The sequence below is a fragment of the Rhamphochromis longiceps genome, linkage group LG22 (genome assembly GCF_057381845.1).
Source record: "Rhamphochromis longiceps isolate RC_006_pf linkage group LG22, R_longiceps_female_GT1.1, whole genome shotgun sequence".
Classification (NCBI taxonomy): Eukaryota; Metazoa; Chordata; class Actinopteri; order Cichliformes; family Cichlidae; genus Rhamphochromis; species Rhamphochromis longiceps.
In genome coordinates this window covers 4,829,005-4,852,148 of record NC_140577.1, presented here as the reverse complement: position 1 = coordinate 4,852,148, position 23,144 = coordinate 4,829,005, and the positions used below count along the sequence as shown (strand labels likewise).

The 23,144-nt window shown below is 39.6% G+C and overlaps 3 protein-coding genes across 6 annotated transcripts in view; 2 read left to right on the top strand and 1 right to left on the bottom strand.

Annotated features, from left to right (window-relative positions):
* Positions 1-2,204: 2,204 nt before the first annotated feature.
* On the bottom strand, positions 2,205-6,530 carry LOC146643175 (transmembrane protein 238-like). Of its 3 annotated transcripts, none has more exons than XM_085396777.1 (4): positions 6,398-6,503; positions 5,328-5,349; positions 3,927-4,084; positions 2,205-2,624 (listed from the first exon to the last, which is right to left on the bottom strand). In XM_085396777.1, the coding sequence occupies exons 3-4, from the start codon at positions 4,075-4,077 to the stop codon at positions 2,455-2,457; spliced, it is 321 nt and encodes a 106-aa protein (XP_085252903.1). In that variant the 5' UTR covers positions 4,078-4,084; positions 5,328-5,349; positions 6,398-6,503; the 3' UTR covers positions 2,205-2,454. The 3 variants fall into 3 exon arrangements, with proteins under 3 accessions (XP_085252903.1, XP_085252904.1, XP_085252902.1); XM_085396778.1 differs by having other exon boundaries at positions 5,328-5,352; positions 6,398-6,461; XM_085396776.1 differs by lacking the exon at positions 5,328-5,349 and having other exon boundaries at positions 2,206-2,624; positions 6,398-6,530.
* Positions 6,531-6,880: 350 nt separating this feature from the next.
* Positions 6,881-11,089, top strand: LOC146643174 (coiled-coil domain-containing protein 106-like). 2 transcript variants are annotated; one of them, XM_085396350.1, is made up of 7 exons: positions 6,881-7,065; positions 8,177-8,353; positions 8,644-8,835; positions 8,915-9,052; positions 9,160-9,375; positions 9,716-9,876; positions 10,235-11,089. In XM_085396350.1, the coding sequence occupies exons 1-7, from the start codon at positions 7,026-7,028 to the stop codon at positions 10,388-10,390; spliced, it is 1,080 nt and encodes a 359-aa protein (XP_085252476.1). In that variant the 5' UTR covers positions 6,881-7,025; the 3' UTR covers positions 10,391-11,089. The 2 variants fall into 2 exon arrangements, with proteins under 2 accessions (XP_085252476.1, XP_085252474.1); XM_085396348.1 differs by having other exon boundaries at positions 8,915-9,073.
* A 2,739-nt stretch (positions 11,090-13,828) lies between these two features.
* Positions 13,829-23,144, top strand: part of LOC146643173 (CCR4-NOT transcription complex subunit 3-like) — a 42,162-nt gene continuing 32,846 nt past the window's right edge. The window contains exons 1-2 of the mRNA XM_085395801.1: positions 13,829-13,980; positions 21,014-21,076. Coding sequence (XP_085251927.1) covers positions 21,052-21,076 — 25 coding nt within the window. The 5' untranslated portion in view covers positions 13,829-13,980; positions 21,014-21,051. The remainder of the gene's footprint in view (positions 13,981-21,013; positions 21,077-23,144) is intronic.

Here is a 23,144-nt window from a genome sequence, read left to right as displayed (position 1 = left end):
TGTGATTGCTCTGGTTTTAAATATCTAAATGTGACATCCACCTTCTAAGAAAGTACTGACTAGTAATTGGTCAGTCACTGGCCTGTCTGTCTGCTACTCCACAGGCTCCGTAATTGATCTAATCACTAACTACTGGGACTGCAGCCAGTGAGTAATCTATTATTTGCGCAGACACGTCTGCCATTTTCTGCAGCAAGGTTAGAGGTGAGCCAGATAAGGAATCAAGCTTCAGAATCAGTTCCTGTCTTTAGTTTCTCCTTTGCTTTTTATGGGGGCTGCTGTAATTGTGAGCTTAGGTGGAGTTCATTCCTCAGCTTGGGCCAAGCTGCACGGCAGGTAAAGAAGATTTTGGTCTCCGGATTGAAAGCTGATTTTAGGGTTGTACTCAAGGTCCTGGTTATAATGTATATTTTGTGACAGGTTTGGGGGCTGGGTGATGGTACATACCACAGTAATATTACTCACATATTGAATTGTGAAACATTGCCAAACGCTGCACTAGAATTGGATTCATTATTTGGCATATTCACTCAGTAGCTTTAGTGCGGCTGTGTTCTTTACTGAATGTTTGCTGATGTTGGAATTCCCACTTTTCACCAGCAGAGGCCAGTAAAGGTAAAGTAATTCTCTCCCATGCACTCTTATACATACTCATAGTAACTGATTCCTGAAGATGGAAATCTAGATGTAATGAAAAAAGAACAGTAGCTGTACTGTATTTTTTAATAAAGCAGTGGAAATTATATAGTTTATGTTGATGAGATATCATGCAATATTGATCATTGAACATTTAGATCAAACCCATTCTAGCTACTATCTTAATGATCTGTTAATGTTTCGATGGAGGATGTTAAGGTTAACTAAAACACTGAAACTGAAAAGGCCAGAAATCACTCCTGTAAAGGTCACAGTTCACTGTGCAGTCCTGAGGAGCAGGTTAAAGCTCTAACATGGATAAAAAGCTCCTGTTTTTTTGTTTTTTTTGACCAAAGCTAAACTGATGAAAAGTAGAAAACTTTTTGGTAGTAAGATGCTCAGTTCAAGAGCCTGCAAGTCTGATGGCATGAAGGTTCATTAATGCCTATACAATCGGCAGCTTGCAGCACCATGAATGCTGAAAGGTATATTCAAGTTTTAGAGCAGCATGTGGCTGAAAGTTAAACTGGCCTGCCTGGAGTTCAGACCTTTCATCAACTAAAAAATAAACATCTGGATCATCATGAAAAGTACAACAAAGAAAACCTATGATTGCTGAGCAGCTCCATCAGATAACAGTGGGATAACATTCCTCTTCCAAACACCGAGAAAGAAGACAGGAAGCTCCACGGCAGTAAACATGACCATGTCCCATTAAATTCAAGATTACTTTATTTTGTTCTTATAATTCTCAGTTTAACCATTTCATTTGTTTATATGTGTTTTACTGTGTATAAATATATATTGGTTACATGATCTGGAAATGACTGCAAAAATAAAACTTTAGAAACTCTTGGTTTGATTTTTTTCTAATTCTAAATTAAAAATTCTGAATGATTTAACTTACAAGTTACTCCCATAAGCTTCTTATACTATAAAGGCTGTAGATGGAAATTGTTGTTTCTAAGTCCCACAGCTCACCAGTAGAGGGCAGTAGAGAGCCTTTATTGTATGTATGATTATGACACAGGGGAGGTCAAAACCTCACTGAAACACCACTGAGTAAAATGCTTAATAGATATTATAATATTTTATATATATTACAATGTGGTATGATTTTCGATATTTCTGTGCATTCTCAGAATGCTCTGTTGTTCTTTGTTTTACTACTTTCCTGTCTGTAACCTCATTACAACTTTATTTCCTCTTCATTATGTTGTCCAACTGAAAAATTATTTTAATTACAAACAGTTCTAACATATGCAGAGGTTTATATGCATATTAGTCTTGTATTGTTCGCTATATATGTAAATCCATGAATAAATACAATAGTGAATTCTAACAGCTGTTATATTGTAACATAAATAAAATGGCATTAATAGGCCATTTAATGACATAATGCACGCAGTACCTGTCCTGCTATTGCCTACTGTTGTGTCTCTATTGACAGATTGCTGTATTAATATTAATATGACATTTATTTTTGTTGCATTTTTAGTTTCAAACTAAATATTTAAGTTACTTTTAAATAAACCTGATAATCAAATAAAACAAAAAACATATTTTCATAATTATATAAAGAGCTTTTTTTTTATTGAAATCCAATGAGACAACACTGCTCTGTTAAACAACAGTCAGATGATATATATAAAAAAGAAGAATACTGGTCATAATAAGGCAAACGCTTCAGCTTTGTAACACTGAAATCTTTTGGAGAGGTCTGTAACACTTTCACACACAAACAGTTTCATTCAGCATCTGTTTCTCATTAACACTGAACACCATCAAAAGGCTTTTAAAATGAAAGGGACTTCCTGCTCAGCTGCGGTATCTGTGCGAGCGTATCTTGCGGCTGAGGGTTCGGGCGATGCGGTCGACGGCGTAGCTGATGTGTCCCTGCTTCTTGTCATCTGCAAGTGACAGGCCCTCGATGTTTCCGCTGTACCACAACACCCATCCGGCCAGAGACACGAGTAAAAACAGGGCTCCTGAGCAGAGGACACAGATTCATCATTTTTTTATTACTAGGTCATAGAAATTCATCTAAACAGAACAATTACAACCCCAGCCCATTTAATGATCTAGTCTTGAGAAAGAAGCAAAGATTATCTCCTTAATAAAAATAATAAAAAAAGATGTAGAGCACGTGTTGTTTTAAGCCTTTTTCTGTAATAGTTGATTTCCACCCACAAGTTTTCTCATATTTTTGTGTAACATTTTATCTCCTCATCTATTTTGTTGCAGTTCTATCATAAAGGTCACTCTACTCCTTTCTTGTGCTCTGTACTTCTACTGCACAGTAAAAGTTCAAATGCTGTTTCATATTTGTAGAGTCTGGCATTTGTTTGACTTTGTTGCAGTTTAGCCTTTGATATTGTCTGATATTCCACATAACTGATATTTACATAGTTTGCATGGTTAAGACCACCTGGACAAAATCACAAATCACCAGGAAATGGTAATTACATCATTGGTGTCATATATGCAGTTGGCTGGCACATTTTGGCGGATGCATGAATGGATGAGTGGATATTGCAGCCCAGCTTCCAGCCAGGAAAGAATCTGCAAATAAACTTTGCAGTTATTCTGAAAACAGCTGACTCGACTATTTTCACTGCTGTGAGAAATCTGCTTTTGAAGCTCCATCACTTTGAGATTTGGCTCAGAGAATCACATTTTGTCTGTTCCCTGAAGGTAAATGGAGACATGGCAGTCTCTCTCCCACCTATCTTGAAATTGTCTGCCTCCAGCATCAGCTCCCTGTTTGGCACCATTGTCAGAGTACTAGCTTTTTAGCTAGCGGGTGCAGAGGAGGTGTGTGTGTGTGTGTGTGTGTGTGTGTGTGTGTGTGTGTGTGTGTGTTGGTGTACAGCTACAAATATGCAGACAGCTATTCACTGAGTACCTGAAGTTATAATAACTTTTGCAGAGAGCTAATTTTGATGCTTTAAAGTTCACAGAGATGTGCAAAATTCCTTCCTCTGCTTGTGAATTAATGTATATGCTGCTATGACTGTGAGTTTATATTAATTCTAATAATTAAGACCCATTTCTGTAATATACTTACATATCTATATTATTGCTAATATATATTGTAATATATCTATATCACTAAAGCACTTCTGGATGGATGCAAACTGCATTTCGTTGCCCTGTACCTGTGCATGTGCAATGACAATAAAGTTGAATTCTATTCTATTCTATTCTATTCTAATTCACGCTCCAGTTGACTCGTCACTTCTGTTTAATGTCAACCCACTTCTGTTTTTGATTAAGCCACACAAGCATACCAGAGTAGACCAACACGTCTCCAAGGTCCCTGTCTTGGATCTTCAGATTGGCGAAGACCCCCACCAGCAGAGCGGCTCCACCCACTACATCCATAAACACGGCAAACGCCAGGGCCAGTTTACAGTGGGACAACCCAGTATATTCACCCATTATTGAGCTGGGAGGGAGGAGGAGAGGAAAGACTGTTACAATCTGACAGAACCACAGGTGAACTAAACCCGCTACAGGATCACTGATGCATGTGAAATGGACGACTGCGTTGTGACAACAGACACGGACTGGCTGGAAACAGGGTTTATTCCTATAAAACAGAGTGCAGCAGCAAAATCAGTGTCACACAGCGGCAGCAGGCTTCTCCTCACCCAGTGTGGAGTCCGTACAGCTCTGCTTGCATCATATAAAAGAAAATACAACTTATCAAAATAATAATTTTCACAACCGCCACTTCAAAATCAAATATTACAGTGGGGTAAAACAGAGACAATTATGGAATCACTAACAATAACGTATAACATTCAAATTCCCATTAAAATAGGTCAATTGCATAATACATATTCAAACAACTTTTTAACTCTTCCCAACATGGCTGAAGATACTGCTCAGAGCACAGCCTCGGGACATGAGCTCATTATACACATAAAACAAAAACTACACATTTACACATACCTATAAAACAGAGTGCAGCAGCAAAATCAGTGTCACACAGCGGCAGCAGGCTTCTCCTCACCCTGTTTAACACAAGTCAGTTCCACACAAACGGATGATACAACAGATAAAGCGCAGTTCCAAATATCATTTTTCTCACTCAAAGCGATTGAAAACACTTTGAGAGCTTTTAACCCTAGGAGCCAATACTTAACAAAGACAAATACACCGAATTTATATGGATAATTTAGTACAGGGAGAAGAGCTACAGAAAGCGTGCCTCACCAGTGTGGAGTCCGTACAGCTCTGGCTAGGAAACCCCACACCCGCAATGTGGCCGCAGGTGGCGTTACACTGATTAATGTCCCACTTCAACAATAACACACGGAACCTTAGTTCCACAAAAATAAAGTTCACACAATAAAAAAGTATAACCTATGTACAATACAGTTTTGAGAATGTTCACAATTCGTACATTATATCTCAGCTACACTTCCACATGTACTAGTGGAAGAATGATTCACGTTAACACTGACAAAATTAAACATATTAAATGTTTAAATTAAATGTTGTAAATACACAGAATTCAGACATTTACATTCTGATCAGAGTTTAGATTAAAGCTAAATACATGGGACAGAGGCCTAGAATCTGAAATGTCAAAAGAAGGAGGGACTGCTTTCCTGATTTGGTCTCTGAAAGAAATTTATGATCCTGGTCTATGAGAAGCTGTAAATACAATATCAGTCTCCTACCTGCAAAACTGGCCTCCAAAACCTGCTGACAAAGATGACACATTCAAATATTTTAGGGATTTTGAGCATCAGTGATTCTGTGTTAAACTGAACACCACTCCTGAGCGTTCTTAATCATAGAGTACCAGATAATGGTACCAGATAATATGAAGGCTCTAGCTCAAGTGGTTAACTAGATAATTATATTTTAAGACAGCCTTCCAAAGATGATTTCCTAAAAGACAAAACAAAACTGTTTTCCTTCATTAGAAAGCTAGGGACAGTAGGGACCTGAAACTTTCTACTAGAACAGTGTCTTTCAGGCAGAAAGATGACACTAGCTGCAATATAATAATGTACCACAGAACCAGAAGCAGTAGGTTATACATGATTCGTGACTGAGTCTGCTTTAAAAAACTGTCTCAGTTTAGTTTCAAGATGATCCCTGTTAGGGGCAGTTTAAGTTCTGGAGGTAAGAAGATCCACGTCTCTGATGACAACCTGCAGCTTCCATAGATGCTCCATGTTACTGAACCAAAAGCCTTAAGAGGAACCACGAGGTTACTGTGTTAGTCACTGATTGTGTGAGCATCTGCAAAGTAATCTAAGATCGGCAAATGTAATAAAATACAAAACTTTACATGTTTAATTTCTTAAGACTATGGAAACAGTGTAATGTTATCAGCTTCTTATCCCAAATTTGAATTGCCTGCTCATCATAAGAGGGTTGATTTATGTGAAAGCTGCCTGTGTGAGACCCTTATAAGACTATACCAAACATATCAAATCAAACCAAAATTTATTGATATAGCAAATATTAAAAACAATAAAGTTAACCATAGTGCTTCACAGTTAGTAACGCAGACACACAGCTGCATTTTGAACTAACTGAAGCCGGTAAAGAGTACACTGTACACAAAGGAGTACGGCGTCACTGTGTTTGACAGGAGGATTCAATCTTTTTGCAAGCGGTCAACTAGACCCAGAGCTGTTTCTGCCTGGTTTGTAACAGGAGAACATAACAATGTTCTCTTGGATTATGAACTAAAGTTAATTTAAAGACTTTCTTTCACACATAAACTTTGACTCACGTGCTGCTGTTGTCCGTTAAGTTATAAAAAACAACGCCTCCGTAGACGGGTTTGTTCTCTCCACCGTGTTCTTCACTTCCGGCTTGATCTGCGCTCTTACTCACCTGCAGCCACCACGCCCTTCTGGTGACACGTTTCCGGTCCGGATTTCACCCTCTTCTTCTTTTTCTTTTCCTTTGCTTCTTGGCATTTTACAGCTTCATAAACGCAAAGAAATTTATTTTTAAAACGCACTTTTTATTGTTATAGTTTCACTGTATTTATTTAATGTGAGTGTTTTATTGATTAATAAAGAATAATAAGGTCCCTTTTAACACTTTTTAGATATTTCTTTTAATTTGAATGGAAATCTTTTAGGGGGTAAAAAAAAAACAAAAAAACACCGCCCCTCTGCGCATGTGTGAAACAACTAAATCTGCGCGCGGTACACCTGTTCCCGCCAGTATAATCAGGTAATTGCCACCGGGAGTGTGCGAGGCGGGCTGTAGGGCCGCAGGTGTGGCTGGTTTCAGGTCATATTACTGAAGTATAACTGCGCACAGAACTACTGGAGACAAATAATAACAGGTTTATCCAAACACGCGGTTTATTACCGCTCTGTAGCTGCTGCCCGGCAGACCTCTCAGCCATGAATCCTTCCACCAGCAGAGAGGATGCAAGCCCACCAGGTAACAACATGCGGCCCATCCACTTGCCCACAGCAGGCGTACGAGCGCCAGGAGTCAGACATTTAAACTTTTACACCTTCTCCAAACGCACTCTTTCTTTTTCTTCCCTGCACATGTTAAAAGAATGAAAAGTGGACTCGCCTTTAGCTTTAACGCAGCTAAAACCTGATCACAAACATTCCTGAGAAGCAGTGCTGGCTGCCCTTTTGTGTCCTGACATCACTTTTACTTTTAAATACACGGTTCTTGTTTGTTTGCTAGTTTTCTGTAATGACTGTTTTATTGATGCTCTGCTTCCTTCTTTTCGCTTCACTCTTTGGGCTTTCACGCCGTTTTTCTAAAGCGTAAGCGGGCTACCAGGCTATGCGAGTAACCTCGGTGAGTTGTTGGTTTATTAACCTTAACAAGCGACTGATAAGCAGTAATTAATCTGCATTCGTCAACCATAAGAGTCTCTTTTTAAAACGTAAACTTTCGCTTCGTTATTTTGTTTCATATTATTATATATATATATTTTATAAATATTATGTCTTTGAATTTGGGTAGGACGTTAAGCTAGTAAAGCTAAAGGGAAAAGGTATGAGTTTATCAATTATAGCAAAATTCTGTCACTGCTACTTATTTTTGTATTATGCTTTGACTCGGGATTTTGAAAAACTGAATTTATTAATCTCTATAAAAATGACTTTTTAATTGAGAGCATTTCCTAAATAAGGCACAACCTTTGGGGATGAGCAAGAGAAAATAAAGTTGTGGCTGAACGTTAAAACCACAGAATTATTACTAATGTGGCCCAATAATAACAATAATTGTGTGTGTGTGTGTGTGTATATATATATATATATATATATATATATATATATATATATATATATATATATATATGCCTGTACGTTCAGCACTAAGGCCTCAGTGTGAACTTAGTGTTTGTGTATGAAACAATAGATGGTGGACAGAGAGACACACTCTTGTTGTGTGGAATATCACCTAACATATTAAAATGTTCATACTGATAATATTTATTAAAGGCAAGATGGAAACATTTTTCACAGACTTCAGGTTTATTAGTTACTATTTTTGAGTTTTTTCCTCTTTTCTTTTTTTATGTCAGAGCACTACATGCCCCAGTCATCATTAGCAGCTGCAGCATCATCTTCATCAGCAGCAGGAGGAGGAGGAGGAGGAGGAGGTTTATATCTAAATGCCTACGAGGTCTCCTTTCCCCTGGAGGAGAATATAGAACGACCTCCTCCCTATCACCTGAACCAAGGCCAGCAGATGATGGATGGTATGTCACTGAAAATGTTTGTAATTCCCAAACAGTTGATGCTTTTGTTAAATTCTTTGACCAAAAACTAGAAAGAACAGCTTCAATCACATCCCGATTGTTTGATTTTAAACACATGGTGCTGGTTTATAGAAGCAAAACTACAAACATGTCACTGTCCAAAAACATTTCGACAAAACATGTATTTTTTGGCTTCCTGGTATAATACGTATTCATAAACTGTTAACTTGAGATATGTATGTATGTATTCATTATTTCCCGTCTTTTCCCTCGTCTTCCTCCTCCTGCAGAGCCAGTGGTGCAGGAGCCTCCTCACTCTCAGTACAGCACCTTCATCCTGATCTCTAACCTGCGCGCTCACCTCTACGTCACTCTGGAGAAGAACGCCTGGCTGCAGAAGCGCATCGAGGAGCTCGAGGAGGAACGCAACTTCCTGCGCTGCCAGCTGGACCGCTTCATCGTCAGCATGAGGAGTCCTGAGGGTCAGGCTCGTTGACTCTCACCCCATTTAAAGTTTTCAGAAATAAAAAAGCATTTGATTTTGTGTTTTCCCAATTATAGAGTGGAGCGGGGATGCCCAGCGTGGTGTGAAGATCCAGCCTGCCAGCTCTCCTTCCCCTCCGTCCCCCATGACCACCAGGTCCGGGATGACCCTCAAACGCATCCAGGGATCAGGATCTCGGAGCCGCCGCAACGCTGGTGAGGAAGATGCTGACACACGTATGTAAATGAATATGTTCTAAATGCTTAACTTTAAAGTAGAGAAGTCTTTTTGTCATGTTTTTGTTTTGTTGGGGTTTTTGTAGCTGTAACCAAGCAGGAGTTTCACGTGGAAGAAGACAAATACTACACCGAGGACGAGTATGTGGAGGAAGAAGAAGAAGAGGAGGAAGAGGAGGAAGATGTGGACTCTTCAGTAGAGAAGGGGATTAGGAAGAAGGGCAGAGGGCGGGTCAGTGGAGAGCCAAGGATGAAGATGAGGAGGGTCTTCAGGATCACACACGGGAGGGAACGACAGAGAGGTGAGAGTCATGTGACAGAAGACATGATGTAATATAACTATAATTCACATAAATCTTGTTTTGGTTCTGATGTGAAAAGTTTAAAAAACAAAAGTCGTGTTAAAATCCAGAACTCTGTTTTTAATCCCAAAAACATTTTTATCCAAACTCCCCCATGTTGTCAAATATACATAATATGGGCTCGACTTGCATTTCTAACCCCAGCTAAGAAGTCGTTATTAGAAACTCATCATTCTGAATCAGCAGGAAACAAAAACGCTACAACAACACTGTGCTGGAGCCTCAGCCTCCTGTCTATGACACACTTACTTCACTCAGCATTTTATGTTCCTTCCATCAGTTAAAGACCCAGACGGGGTTTTGATCCGTTACAAGAAGATCCTGTCCACCTACCAGCGGGTGAGGAGCATGTCCAGAGCCTTCCAGATCCACGGAGTCGACCGAAACACCATGGCCTCCACCTCCCCCATCGCCGAGCTGCTGCTGGTGGCTCCAGAGAAGGTGAGGACTCCTCTGATTTCCTGTTTTATTGAGCTGTTTTTTCAACTAAGTAATTTGAAGAAAAATAATAATAATTTGCCATCTGTATTGTATCTGTGAATTTCCACTATTTCTTTTTTAAAGTCTACATTTTAAGGAACTCCAATGATTCACTCTAAGTTTATCACACTTTCCAAGTAAAGCGCTTAGACTCAAGGAGACGTTTCTATTAAAGTTTCTAGTGTTGAAATAATTCTTTGCATGTAGGATTCTCTAAAAATAAGAAAACTTGATAGGAATAACTGCATAGAGCTTCTGTTTGCATATTATAAAACTGAAATTATTTTAGAATCCGTGAACAGTCCAACATTTCCTGCAGGTGTCAGAAGTCGGAGAGTTTGAGGCGTCGAAGGAGAAGCTGTTGGATTACGCCCGGAGGTGCTACAAGACGATGGATGACGAGACGCACGCCAAAGTCCAGACCATGAAGAAGACTCACAAGCTGCTGCCCATCTCCTACAGGTTCAGAAACTGAGAGCGGAGCGAGGCGGGCAGCAGGACCAGCTGGTGGGAGCTTTCTGCACTTTGTTCTCATTTTTCTTAAAGTCAGAATATATAATAGGATGTGAGAAGATTAAATGCCAAATTACAGGGCATATTCTGATTTATTTATTTTCATTGAACTGCTTTATTTATGTTTTTGTTTGTTTTTCCTTGTGCAGCTATTACAGTTGAGAGTAGTTTTTTACTCCTCTGAGCTATGACAGTGTTTCACACTGAAGACTGAAGTACTTGTTTTTTGGGGGGTTTTTTTGTTTTTGTTTTTTTTGCTTTACCCTAAAAATTAACTGAAGAATTAAAAAGAGAGAGCGCATATGTTGTTAATTATAATAACTCATCTCTGAGGTATTATAATTTTCTTGAGGGAACCGTCTGATTCATCAGTACCTGCAGATATTTTATAGAGCAGGTATAAGAGACAGAAGTTCGAGTAAATGTGCCTCAAAGTTTTGTTATATAAGAGAGAAATATTTATTATCTTTATTTTTGGCTTAGTGTTTGATTTTTCCTTTTGCACTGAAATGATGTACATGGATTTTTGATGTTTCATTAAAAAAACTTTATTCATTGATGTGTTTCATACAAAAGTTGTTTAAGTTAAATGTGAAAGTATTAACGGTGATGTGAATTTTTTTTCTTTTTTCAATTCTGATAACATAACATGTAAAATGCAATACTGTACAATAGATTAAATAACCTTAAATGTATTAATGTATTGTTTTCCTGACTCTGACTCATTTGATGTAATGAGGCTGACAAAGTGACAACGTGCTGAGCTCAGTGTTTACAAACAAAGTCATTAAGAGCTAAAGAAATCAAATTAGACTTAAATGTTTTGCTAAAAAGATGTTATCTAAAAAAAGAAAAATTAGACTTGCAGACTCTAGCGCCCTCCAGTGGAAGAATTTGGGGAATTAGTTCATTAATAAAGAGAAATTGTTATTAGGGATCAATGGGATCCAAAACATTTAATATTGATCCGGGCTCAAAACATAAAAATCTTTTCCCAGTTTTTTTTCATGTACATCTAAATGTATATATTACATATGGGTTTATTATAGGTCTATTTTATGCTCCACATCATTTGGGATTTGCTTGTAATTTTATTTATTTTATTTTTTCACTAATCTAATGATGAAACTGACCTCACAGCCCGTTGTTCACCAGTGGGCTAGTTTCAGTCATTATGCAAACTGAAGAAGGCTTGCTTTTTTTTTTTTTTTTTTTCCAAAATGACGCCTCTGACTGTAACTGCGTGTGTATAAGCGTGTAAAACCTGAAGATAGTCAGATTAACAGTATTTTTGTTTCTATCTGCCATTCTGCAATTCATCTCATCTAAACAATAACGTGGAGCACAGCGTGACGTGAAAAAAGGCACATACCTTTGACGTTACGTGACGAACTCTGTATTCCTCGTCCACACGTAAACGCAAAAAAGGAGTTTTTAAAAAAATCTGTTTTCGTTGATTCCAAACGCCGTTTACGTGTGGACGAAACAGCTGCGTTTTCAAAAATACCCGTGTAGGTGCGGACGTAGCGTAAAAGATTTAGTAGTTTATTTCATTACTACCTGTAATTTATTGCAGATTAGGCTACTTGTATTTGCTTAATTGTTTGCAAATTGTTTGAGGTGTGAAATAAACCGCAATGGAGCAAAATATGGGTGCGTGTGGTTGGAGGATGTGTTCGTGCGTGCGTGTGTGTGTTTTACATTTTTCTTGTAAAACAAAGGGGGCCTGGCAAAAAAAGTTTGGGAACCACTGCACTGATCTATGAGCCTTTCAAGCATTAAAAAAGCACCAAACTCAAGAAATAGTTCAGTTTTGTCTACACGCAAAGATCCCATTTTAAATTGTGTCTTAGACACTTTGTAACTTGCACCCTGTTGCAAAAACACACAATTTGTTCCCATTTCTTTACTTGAATCCTTCCAAAATGACAGCAAACATCCAGCAAAGACCTGAGAGATGCATCTGACTCTTCAGTTATATCTACTGTTCACTAAAGAAATGGTCTCAGTGGAAAATGGCTGTCAGGAAGCCATTCTTAGCAAAGGAGGGGGAAAAAGGCTGAGGTATGCCAAATTACACAATAACTCGAATGCACATTAAAGGCAACTGGTCTAAAATAGTGCTGAATCCAATTTTGAAGGTTTGGCTACAATTTGTTATCAATATTTGCAGGAGTACATGGGAGGTCACAGGAGAGTTGTGGCTATGGGCATCTGTACAACCTGGTGGAAGCTCTGTGATGGTTTGGAGCTTCATTTCAGCTGGTTTGTTGGAGATCCTATGAAAACAGGTGATATTGTAATAACTGTGAAAGCAGCTGGGAACAGCTTCATTTTCAGCATGACAGCATGGCTCAAGACTTTTGCACAGTACTCTATGTAATAATGCCATTCATTAAATTGTCAAAGGAGCTTGCAAAGAAAAGCGTCTGGACTTCTTTAAGTTGCTTGAAGACGTTTCACTTCTCATCCGAGAAGCTTCTTCAGTTCTAAGGTCAAATGGTGGAGAGTCCCAGATTTAAACCTAGTGGGAGTATCCCCCCACAGAGGGACAAAGGGACCCCCTGATGATCCTCTAATCGCCTAAGCCAAGGTGGGAAACTGGGCGTGGGTCCCAATCAGCCAGAGTTTCGGGTGTGTTCACTGTGAAACCTGGCCCCACCTTATCATGCGAATTAGAGGATCATCAGGGGGTCCTTTTGTCCCTCTGTGGGGGGTCACTCCCACTAGGTTTATATCTGGGACTCTCCACCATTTGACCTTAGAACTGAAGAAGCTTCTCGGATGAGAGGTGAAACGTCTTCAAGCAACTTAAAGAAGTCCAGACGCTTTTCTTTGCAAGCTCCTTTGACTACGATGACCTGGATGACTGAGAACCTTCACAGACACATTCATTAAATTGTTATTTGCAATATGCAAAGAGGTCTCAGTTTTTTGACTAAGCATTGACTAAGCGTTGAATTATGCAAAATATTCAAACTTGTACCCACTAAAATAAACAGCTTGTATACGTTTATATTTATGTATTTATCTATTATAAACTACTCTTTTAGTTTTTAGCAGAAAAACAACATTATAATAAACGTTTACTGTCATGGCGTTCAAAATAGAAAAATAGAAAATAAATGACAACTGCACAAACTTCATTTCCCACAAGACATTGCAGCACACAGGGGGTGCGTTTAGTGTCTGAGGGTGCGGGGGGAGGTCGTAAACTCAGTTTACCCTTTAACCTTTCTGAGCGGGCCAATCAGAGCAGGAGCTACGCTGGAAGTAGTAAAACCAGCCTGTTTGGACTGACAACCGGTTTCACCGAATAGAAGCGCGGGAGCCGCCTTCGGTGCCCAATCACAGTCGAGCTAGGCGGAACTCTTGTCCAACAGGGCATCGGAGGAGGAGGTGTTCCTGGTAGCCATCTTGGATGTGCGGAGTGATTGTTTAGCGAGAAGAATTGACATTTTTTTTAAAGGAAATAACCCTTCGTGGTGAATCGCTGAAGATTTAGCGGAGTGTGGCGACTGAGGAAAGCACTCGCACCTCGGAAAAATCCAGGTAAAGTGACGGTCGAGCCAGAAGTGATGAATTTGTGTGCCTTCCCCCTATTTTCTCTCTCCCCCCTCTCCAAATTGTGTCTCCCACATCAAATAGCGCAGCCAGTGGGAAGCTGCAGCTCTCGGTACTGCCAACAACTTCAAGTGTGCGCGTTTGCATTAGAGTCGGAACTTCCTCTGCCGAGCCGCGGTGTGTAACGCGAAGTTGAGTTTGTTTTGAAGTGTATGTGCTGGGCTGGAGCTGCTCTCAGAGTAATGATGCCCGCATTGTTTGTAAACATCCCGGGCTAACAAATACTACTCCCCGGTGCACAAACGCCACCTGGGTGTCTGCTCAAAGCCTCTCAAAGAGCAGCCCGGCTGTCAGACACGGTCATAAAAGGCTAGGCGTCCTCTGTTGGTCCAAACTTAGTTCAGTGTGGACAGGAAGGGGCTGTCTCCAGATGTGTGCAGATGTGTGTAAAACTAATGCTGGAGCTTATTTGACAGTGTTTCTTTATTGTAGTTCTGTTATTCAGACTAGGACTCAGTTACTAAACAGTGAGGCTCTTTTAAGTCGGAGTCCAGGTTTCCCGCAAAAGTTTTGATCCCAGAAACCGAGTAGAGGACAAAGAGTTAGCAAATAAGTACACACAGCTGGGAGTTTAGTTAGCTAAGGTGGTTTAATGTGAGATTACCTTTAGCAAGCATACAAAGTTCAACAGCACCACAAAGGCTTCAATCACCTATTAATCCCAAACCCTGAAAGTTGAACTTCCTACATAACTTGTCATCACAGAAATAGAATACAATTTTATTTATGCTGCACCTTTAAAAAAAACACAGTTTACAGAATGCTTTGGCAGACATACAGAAGTGGAATGATCAAAGTGTAGATTAAACTAAAAATAGGCAGCATACATAATAAACAAAACAAGGAAAAGCTGATAACCAGAAGACAAAGTCACAAATCACACAAGTGTTTTTTAACTTGTTTTTTTGGCCATTTCATAGGCAATAATGTACTTTACGCAGGGGGGGGGGGGTCTCTTTTTGAGGGGGTAGCAAAATTTGTCTTATGCAGGAAAACCCTGGCTTTACATGCCGGAGTCACCTGGAGTCCTTTTTTAAAATTTTTGTTTATACAGTGACAAGCGTTTGGCAGTTTCTCAAAGAGGTTTCATCCACCTCCAATGGAAATTCCCTTCTTCCAGTGCTGCAACAAAATGATTTTATTTTTTAACTGCTTGGTTCATTTGTTTTGCAGCTGGTAAAGCATATCACACATTTTTTGTTTTTAAATCAGTGGTTCAAATAAGGTACTGTGTGTACCAGTCATGATTAAAGCTAAAGGCCTTCTTCACATAAAATGGCCTTTGGGTCCACACATGGATAATAAACCCTCTGGAGAAATACTTTTTTTCCACTCTGGAAGTTTATCGGGATGTAAAAGGTGATGACAGTGCCGTTTGTTTTTTTTCTTGGCATTTACCTCTATGTGCCTTGTATCACTCGGCATCTAAACTCAAAAACTAAAGGTGTGCAAATCTCTGACAGTCTCACTTTAGCCACAGGACAGGAACATAAAATAAAATTGTATAGGACATGTGCTCCATGCCTTGAATGAGTGAACAATGATGAAACAAAGTGTGGCCTTTGTGAATCCATAGATTTCTCCCTTGTAACTGGGGATCAGTACATCTGTAGTAAACCTATGCTGCAGAGACCTCTATAACCTATATGTGCACCTACTTAGAAACATAATTACATATCATGTTGACACAGCCCACAGCTACTGTAATTGGCCTGTTCAGTACCTTGGACTCCTCCTTTGCATTTCAGCTACTTTTGTGTTGCAGTTTTTAAATAAATCGGCGAGATTATAATAATCATAGCCTCAATGTAAGGACTCTCAGATGTCAGCAGTTTCAGGAGGGAGGGATGTGAGGGAATGTACAAAGAAGTTGAAAAAGTTGAGGGTCAAATATGTTTGCCTGTAGAAAAAAAACCCATCACAAAAGTCCCAGCATTTTTTTCTATCAAGGCTGGCACTGCATCTAAAATACCAGGACACAACCACAAGGTAATTAACGTGTAATGCACCACATACAAGCATGAATGCCTGCAGGCGCGTCAGCATAGGTTATGTTATAGGCTGTCATTGCAGAAGGTTAAAACAGCTGTAAGAAGTCTTCTGTCATCATGTGGTAACCATAGACAGCCATCTTTAAAAACATTTTACAAGCGCTATACAAATACAGGCCATTTACCATTACCATGTTTTTTTACATTTTCCAGATATCCAAATATTGACTGCAAAGTTTTTATGTTTTGTACTGCAAATGTAATAATGTACCAAATACTGGTGGTCAGTCTTGGTTGTTAATTATCTGTATCGTCCATGAAAAAGTCATGTCAGTTGATTACTAATGTGTCCTTTGAGACAATAAATAGTGATATTGGCTGCCTCTTCAATGAGTTCCTCATCCCGTGGATGGACTCGGACTGCAGCTGGTAGCAGTTGATCGTGCTTACGTAGCATGGAGGAGGCTAACAAAGCAGCAGCAGCAGTTCGGTGGTGTTTCATGGCTGGTACACCGCAGCTTTTCTTTGTATGTTTGCAAAACCTTTTTTATTTAACTGCAGACTGTGGTTAAAGTAAGCTGATGTGACTGAAAAGTTCAGCTGAGTTGATGCATTGGCTTCAATCTTTCACTCTTATGTTTGGTCATTATATCATGTTGAAACTAGAGTGATGTTGGTTTGGTTTCACAATGGTTAGAAAGCTTTTATTACACGTAGGGTAACATAAAGCGGCTCAACTCAATTAGAATTTTTTCACTTCAGCTGTTGTCTTGAACAAAAAGAATGACTTGCAGTCTCTTCCTCTGAGATGGAGCTTATTAATATAACTCTGCTACTGGATCAGTACTCTGTATCAGCAGATAGCCACAGGCAAGGTGTTTGAAGCCTACTGAAAATGGAAAAAGGTAGGCTGCATGCATTTTTACCATGCAATGCTACTGCCAGGGAACATTTGCTAATCATCATTAACCAAAGAGTTAGAAGAATGCATGCTACCTACCTGACAGAACAGTAAAAGGTGTCAGATGGTACTCCACAAACAGAAACATGCAAAGAGAAAAAAATCTTGTGTGGTGCACCTTTAAAAAGTAAATTGAAACAAGATCCAATGCAAAGGAGCCATTTTTGTTTTTGATTGTGATTAAATGTTCATCTCCTCCTAATTTGCATTTTAAGAACAGGGGTCAAACCTGCTGCATCACTTTTTGTCTCGGACACACTTCCTGCAACACAAATAAAAATGTAAATGTTTTTTCTGTAGCTCTTAGTTTCACTCAGCTTATGTGTCAAAAGAGCATCACAAGCAGTAGCGGTGCCGGCGTCGTCACATATGCCTTTCTTTAATGGCCCGTGTCTGAACCTGACAAGTGGCGTGCTGCTAGTTTGCGCCTTAAAGCTGACACAGCATCTTCTCAGCCTCACCTCAGGCTGCTCATTAATAACATGTCTGCACCGCCTGTCCTTACTTGACTTTGTTAAGTGTACTTTGGTCGCTTTCTGAGGCATGAGGATCATCTTCTCAATTTGATGGGTGTCCAATCAACGAAGCAGCTCTTATGTCTTTGAAGTTAGAATTGAAATATTTCAGGATCTATATTCATCTGTGTGTGGCTTTTTTCGATTATGCTGCTTATCATAAGGTTTTGGCTTCTTAACCTGCTAGAAAATAGAAAAGAAATTTATTTGTTTTCTGTTTCACTCCAAGTCTAAACATTTATTATCATAATTATAACATTTTTGGCTCTTGGAGTTTGACTCACTGTGTTACCTTAGTGCTTAAATGGTTCCAATATCTCAGACTTACAGTTGTCTATCGATTGGCTTATAATAATTAATTAATAAATCCAGAAAATTTACTATCAGCATTGAAGACATTATTGTTCTCGCTGGCTGCTTTTAAAATCGAGGGAAAACTTGAGCAGCCCGGTTTTACATAAAGTAAGTTAAACTTCAGTGATGTCAGTCCGTCCAATTAGGAAGCATAAACCACCAGGAATCCATTTCAGCTGCTTTAGTACAAATCTAAGTGACAACAGGTGCACTGGGGCATCAACATCAAGACGACCCCCAAAAAGGGAATGGTTTAAGCAGGTGTTGATGGCAGACCATTGCTCTCTGCTTAGCCCTCCCAACTTTTAAGGGTTTTTGTTCCTGCTGGTAGCATGAGGCAGTAACTGCAACCATTCAGGTGTGTGCAGGTTGTCCAGCTCCTCCAGCGAGACACGGCATCACAGGAAGCTTTGCTGTGTCTGATGTTCCCGTGTTGGTGCTATATAACATGGACTATATTTGTCCAGGTTTAACATTGCAAATGATCAATCATATTGCTATAATGTCATAGTTTTGAGATGTGGAAAAATAATCTGCTAGTGTCCACAAAAGTCAGAGAAAGCAGGCATTTAGGTTTAAATTGTGTTTGTAGTTACAGTTATGGAGTTGCGGTTTGGTATGTGGTGTGATGGTGCAAAACTATGACATCACAACAATGAGCTCGGTCACTGGCAGTGTTGAACCTGGGACATTAGTTTTGGCGATCTGGGAACAGTACCAGCACGGGGATATCCGACCGTGTGGAGATGCCAGGAGAAGTTACATGAGGAGAGCTCATGGACAGGACCGTTGGTTGTTTTGCAGGGACAAAAATAAATCTGCATAATGATAAATCATTGAACACAGAGCCATCTAATGAAACTGTTATGTAAACACTGGCCACTGGTGCTGGTGAATCCCTAACAAAAAACAGCATTGTTTCGGTAGTGACCATGAGGCTGACCTGTTGTGCGATCAGTAATGATGAATAATAGCACATAATGCTCGTCCTTCATCGACAGATTGGGTATCAAATCTGAACTTCTGCAGCTGATTAAGTGCTCCTCTGGCTTGTGCCAATTTGCAGTCAAATTAGTTCTCGCTGATTGCATTTTCCCCCTGCCGATATTAACAAACAATGATGGTGATGATTGCTTTAATGAGCTTAAAGAAACTCGCTCACTGTTCACTCACTTGTGAATGTATATAAATGCCTTTAATTACTGACAGTTGACTTAATGACTTTGTCATATATAAACCCTTAAAGCAAACTTAATTGTTAGTGTATGTAACCAGAGAGAGGCACTGAGATGATGTTCTTAATCAGACCTCTGTTCCTGCATTATGCTTTGAGTTGCTTTTAGTGTTTTAGTGCAGCTGTAGTCAAAACAGGTTCTCACACAATATTATGTTATCAAGGGGCAGAAGTAGAGTTAAATTACGATTCCACAGCATGAATAAAACATCAGTACTGGGCTGATTAAGATTGTATTTATCTGACAGAAAGAAAAATAAATTCATAAAAACAAATGTGCAGTAATTACATTGTATTGGCATTTCAAGTAAGTGCGATCCACCTGGAGGCATTGAGATCATTTATCTGCAGTCAGTTGTATCTCGAATCACCTGGAACCCTAAATGACCTTCCATAGTACTATGACAGTATGAAATTACAAAATACCTTAATGCCAGGTTTATATTTACAGTAAACTGTCTCTGAAGGCCTGCAGCTGGTATTATATTTATTCTTGTGCTGACTGATGAGCTCTACTTTCCAAACATTTTTATCTACACAGGCCACCTGCAACTGTAACTGCATGCAGAAGTACTTTAGGGCTGCTCGGTTATGGCAAAAGTCCACATCTTATGGTTTAGTTTTTCCAGTAATTGTAATCTGTATTATTTATTTAGTTAGTTAATTTAATTTATTTCAGAGGTGGAGGCGGTGGGGACTGGATGATCCGCTGTTTACAGCATTGCTGTGAAGGCAATGGGTGCCTTTGGTTCATAATATAAGATAAAACGAGAGCTTTGTAGCAACCGTTCATTATAAAACTAATTGTTTTATCAAACTGTGATTGAAATTAGGCTCTTATTATTGGAAATATTCGATTTTTGTTTTAATCGCTGTATGTTTTAATGAAGTCGTCATCAGTTGAGTTTAAGAAGAAGAAATGTGAGGAATGACTTTGGTGTCTCTCTGCTATGAAAACCTTGGAGGCCACGTGCTCAAAGCAAGCTTTTGATGAAGCCACTTATATTCATAAACGGCTTTTCTGCCATACCTGTCGTACCTGCTCACCTCTATCTGATCTGCTCAGCGCAGCAGTGTTAGGTATCACTGCTGAGTCAGATTGAATCAAAAGGTCTGCCCTGGAATGGCGGCTGTCAACTTTGTTGTTGCTTTTTTTGATTTTCAGCTGCAGAAAAGTGGCGGGAATTCAGTGTGCTGCCAACAAAAACACAGTTTTTCAGCAGGGCAACAAAAGAAGAAAGAGAACCACAATTTACAGTAAAGTCACAAACTATTACAAACATACAAAGAGAAGCTGTTGGCATCACAGGTGTGAAATATCTCGAGACTGCCGACACTTTGCTTGCAGCTTCCTCCGTGCTCCTTTTGCTCTCGTGCTAACAACTGGTGCACTGCTGCTGACACATGGTGAGGCAAACGCAGAGCAACATAGAACTGAATTGAATAGATTAGCACATTTTTACTGATACTCAATCCAGCTTTTTGAGTCAGGATTGGAGTGATGCTTCCCAGCTGGAGACCTGTACAGTAGTCATAATTACAACAGCATAGAGCCAGAGCCATATGTAAGTAAACACCTCAGTCACTGGGTGAGACACCCTCAGAAATCACAAACAAAGGCACTGGGAACTTTTAATGATCCTTCCACCCACAGAAACATTTCGACTTTTGCTTCCTTTAAAGAAGCTTCCTCACCAAAGGTTCTCACTGGAGAACCAAACTGAGTTTTAGAAGCTAATGAGGACAGTTGTGTCCACATTTCTCCCTCTGTCCTCAATCCATCCATCTTTCCACAAGTCATCATCGCTCTGCATCCTGCTTCCTTTCATTTTTATATTCTTAGTCTTTCTCTGTGACACCTATCCTGGGATTTATTAATGCAGACTCCTGTTTTTTTTCCCTGCAGTGAAAGAAGGCATGAAGACATCATCCTAGTCATCAGTCATGGCCGATAAAAGGAAACTCCAAGGTGAGATTTCTGCCTGAGTGTGTGTGTGCATGCATGTGCATGTGTAAAAGGGCATTAGTGAGATGATCAGGTGCCAGGTGGATTAGGTTAACCACAAATTACAATAAAGATCTCATTTGATCTCAATGAAGAGTTTGTGTTATGTGTGTTGCTGTTGGAAAGTCCCCTGATGTTTTGTCTGTGATAAACTCCGCCCATGTGTCACTCTGACCGGAAAAAGATAAATAGTGCACGAGCACACCTATACCTGCTTCGTTGGCAAGCAGTTTGTTTTGCGACCAAAAGTGGAAAATTTTCTTTGGTTTATTTCCTTAATTACGTCACAGTGCTTGTTTAAAAGAGAGCCAGGGCTTGTAAACAAAAGTCACATGTGTTCACAAGCAGCTTGTTTGTGGAGTTACGTAAGTGTTCATCCTGCCAGGTTAGAAATGTTTGGCTTCACATGCAAGCTAAAACAAATCTGGTTTTGGTTTTCTAACTTTAACTAAAGCATGGGAGATTTACCTGCTTTGTTCTGTGTCAAATAAAAGCACAGACGAAAATACGGGAGCATCAGATGATTGGTTTAATGTGCACAGGGCTCGCAAAATTTCAAAATCCCTGGTAGCCCTTCGGGCAGACACTCTTCAGTTTTTGATAGCCCAAAATAAATTTAAGTAGCCTGAAAAAAAACAGAGGACAATTTTTTGATGGATGTTTTGTTTTGTAATAAAACATCCTTTAAAAAAATAGTTAAAACACAAATTACAACAACTGTATAAAAATTATAATCATCAACTCAAATATTTGGTTCTAATTGAACAGAAATTTCTATGAACTTGTAAGAACTGTGTAGAACATGAATTAGTCTGTGCCTGAATCTGAAATTTCCACTGAAGTCACGGGTAAGAGGTAAGTGGAACCAAGATCTAGGCCATTTGCTTTGTGTGCAAAGACTGCTACATTTTGCCAAAGTTTGTCATTTTAGCTTCTTTCTGTTTCTTTAGTCTGGAGTCAGACTGGATTCTTTCCTGCCCTCCAGTAAAATTACCTACATAGCTCATTCTCCTCTCAGGTGCTTTTTATGTGTTTGCCTGCTTAAATCAGATGGCCTGACAGTTTCAGATTGCCCTCCACTGTACATCAGAACTAACCACTTTACAAAGTCGGGTCTCTTTGAAGTGTGAATGCACATTTTCTGTTGAGTTTGTGCAATCCGAACATGGATTCCAAACATAACTTGATGATAAGGACAGAAAACCTTCAAGCACATTGATATCGATCTTCTTAAATAGGGTTTCACTCTGCTTTACTTTATTTTCTCTTATATATGTACCACTACGTTGATAGGTACCGTATTTCCCGGACTACAGAGCGCACCTGTATATTAGCCGCACAAGCTAAAATCAGGGGAAAATCCTGTTTTGTACATACATTAGCCGCACCTGACTAAAAGCCGCAGGTGTTTCAATGTTGACTTATCATATGTAAGAGAATATGCACAAAGGGAATTGTCAGGAAAGAGATGGCTGTTTGGAGACACACGCCTTTTATTAATTATTTTGAAAAACAAGTTATGGGTACATATTTGCATAACTTTTTAGGTATATGTACAAGTAGCGGTAATTACAAGTACGAAACATGTACTGTGCTTCATAAATGAGTAACAAATGTAGTACATAACAATAACCTACAGCACACCAGAAAAATAGATTCGGACTACCTTTTCGGCTCAGATGCAGCGACACGGCTTTAACAAGAAGAAAAGTCAGTCATTCACCACCATCTTCCCCAGTGTCGGATATGAACAGGCTCAGGATGGCTTCGTCATCCACTCTCAGCTCCTTTCCTTCGTTGTCACTTTCAAAACCAAAGAAATCCTCGTTGTCAGTGTCAGAGTCGAACACCCTCTGAAGGGCCGTGGCGGTGTCCTCCTCTTCATCATGCAGCAGTCCAGCCCTTTGAAATCCGTTGGTGATCATGGATGTTTTCACACTTTTCCACGCTGTCAGAATCCACCGGTGGAGTTGGGCATAACTTGCTTTTCGCAAGTTTATGGCCGCTTGTCATCCACGCCTCCCGCTGAACG

Bases quoted from the DNA above. Each gene is read 5' to 3' on its own strand.
- LOC146643175 (XM_085396776.1), bottom strand. From the start codon at position 4,077: ATGGGTGAATATACTGGGTTGTCCCACTGTAAACTGGCCCTGGCGTTT. The intron at 2,625-3,926 runs GTATGCTTGTGT...TCCTCTGCTCAG, and splicing joins AGACGTGTTGGTCTACTCTG to GAGCCCTGTTTTTACTCGTG.
- LOC146643174 (XM_085396348.1), top strand. From the start codon at position 7,026: ATGAATCCTTCCACCAGCAGAGAGGATGCAAGCCCACCAG. The intron at 9,074-9,159 runs GTATGTAAATGA...GGGTTTTTGTAG, and splicing joins TGAGGAAGATGCTGACACAC to CTGTAACCAAGCAGGAGTTT. The intron at 9,376-9,715 runs GTGAGAGTCATG...TCCTTCCATCAG, and splicing joins CGGGAGGGAACGACAGAGAG to TTAAAGACCCAGACGGGGTT.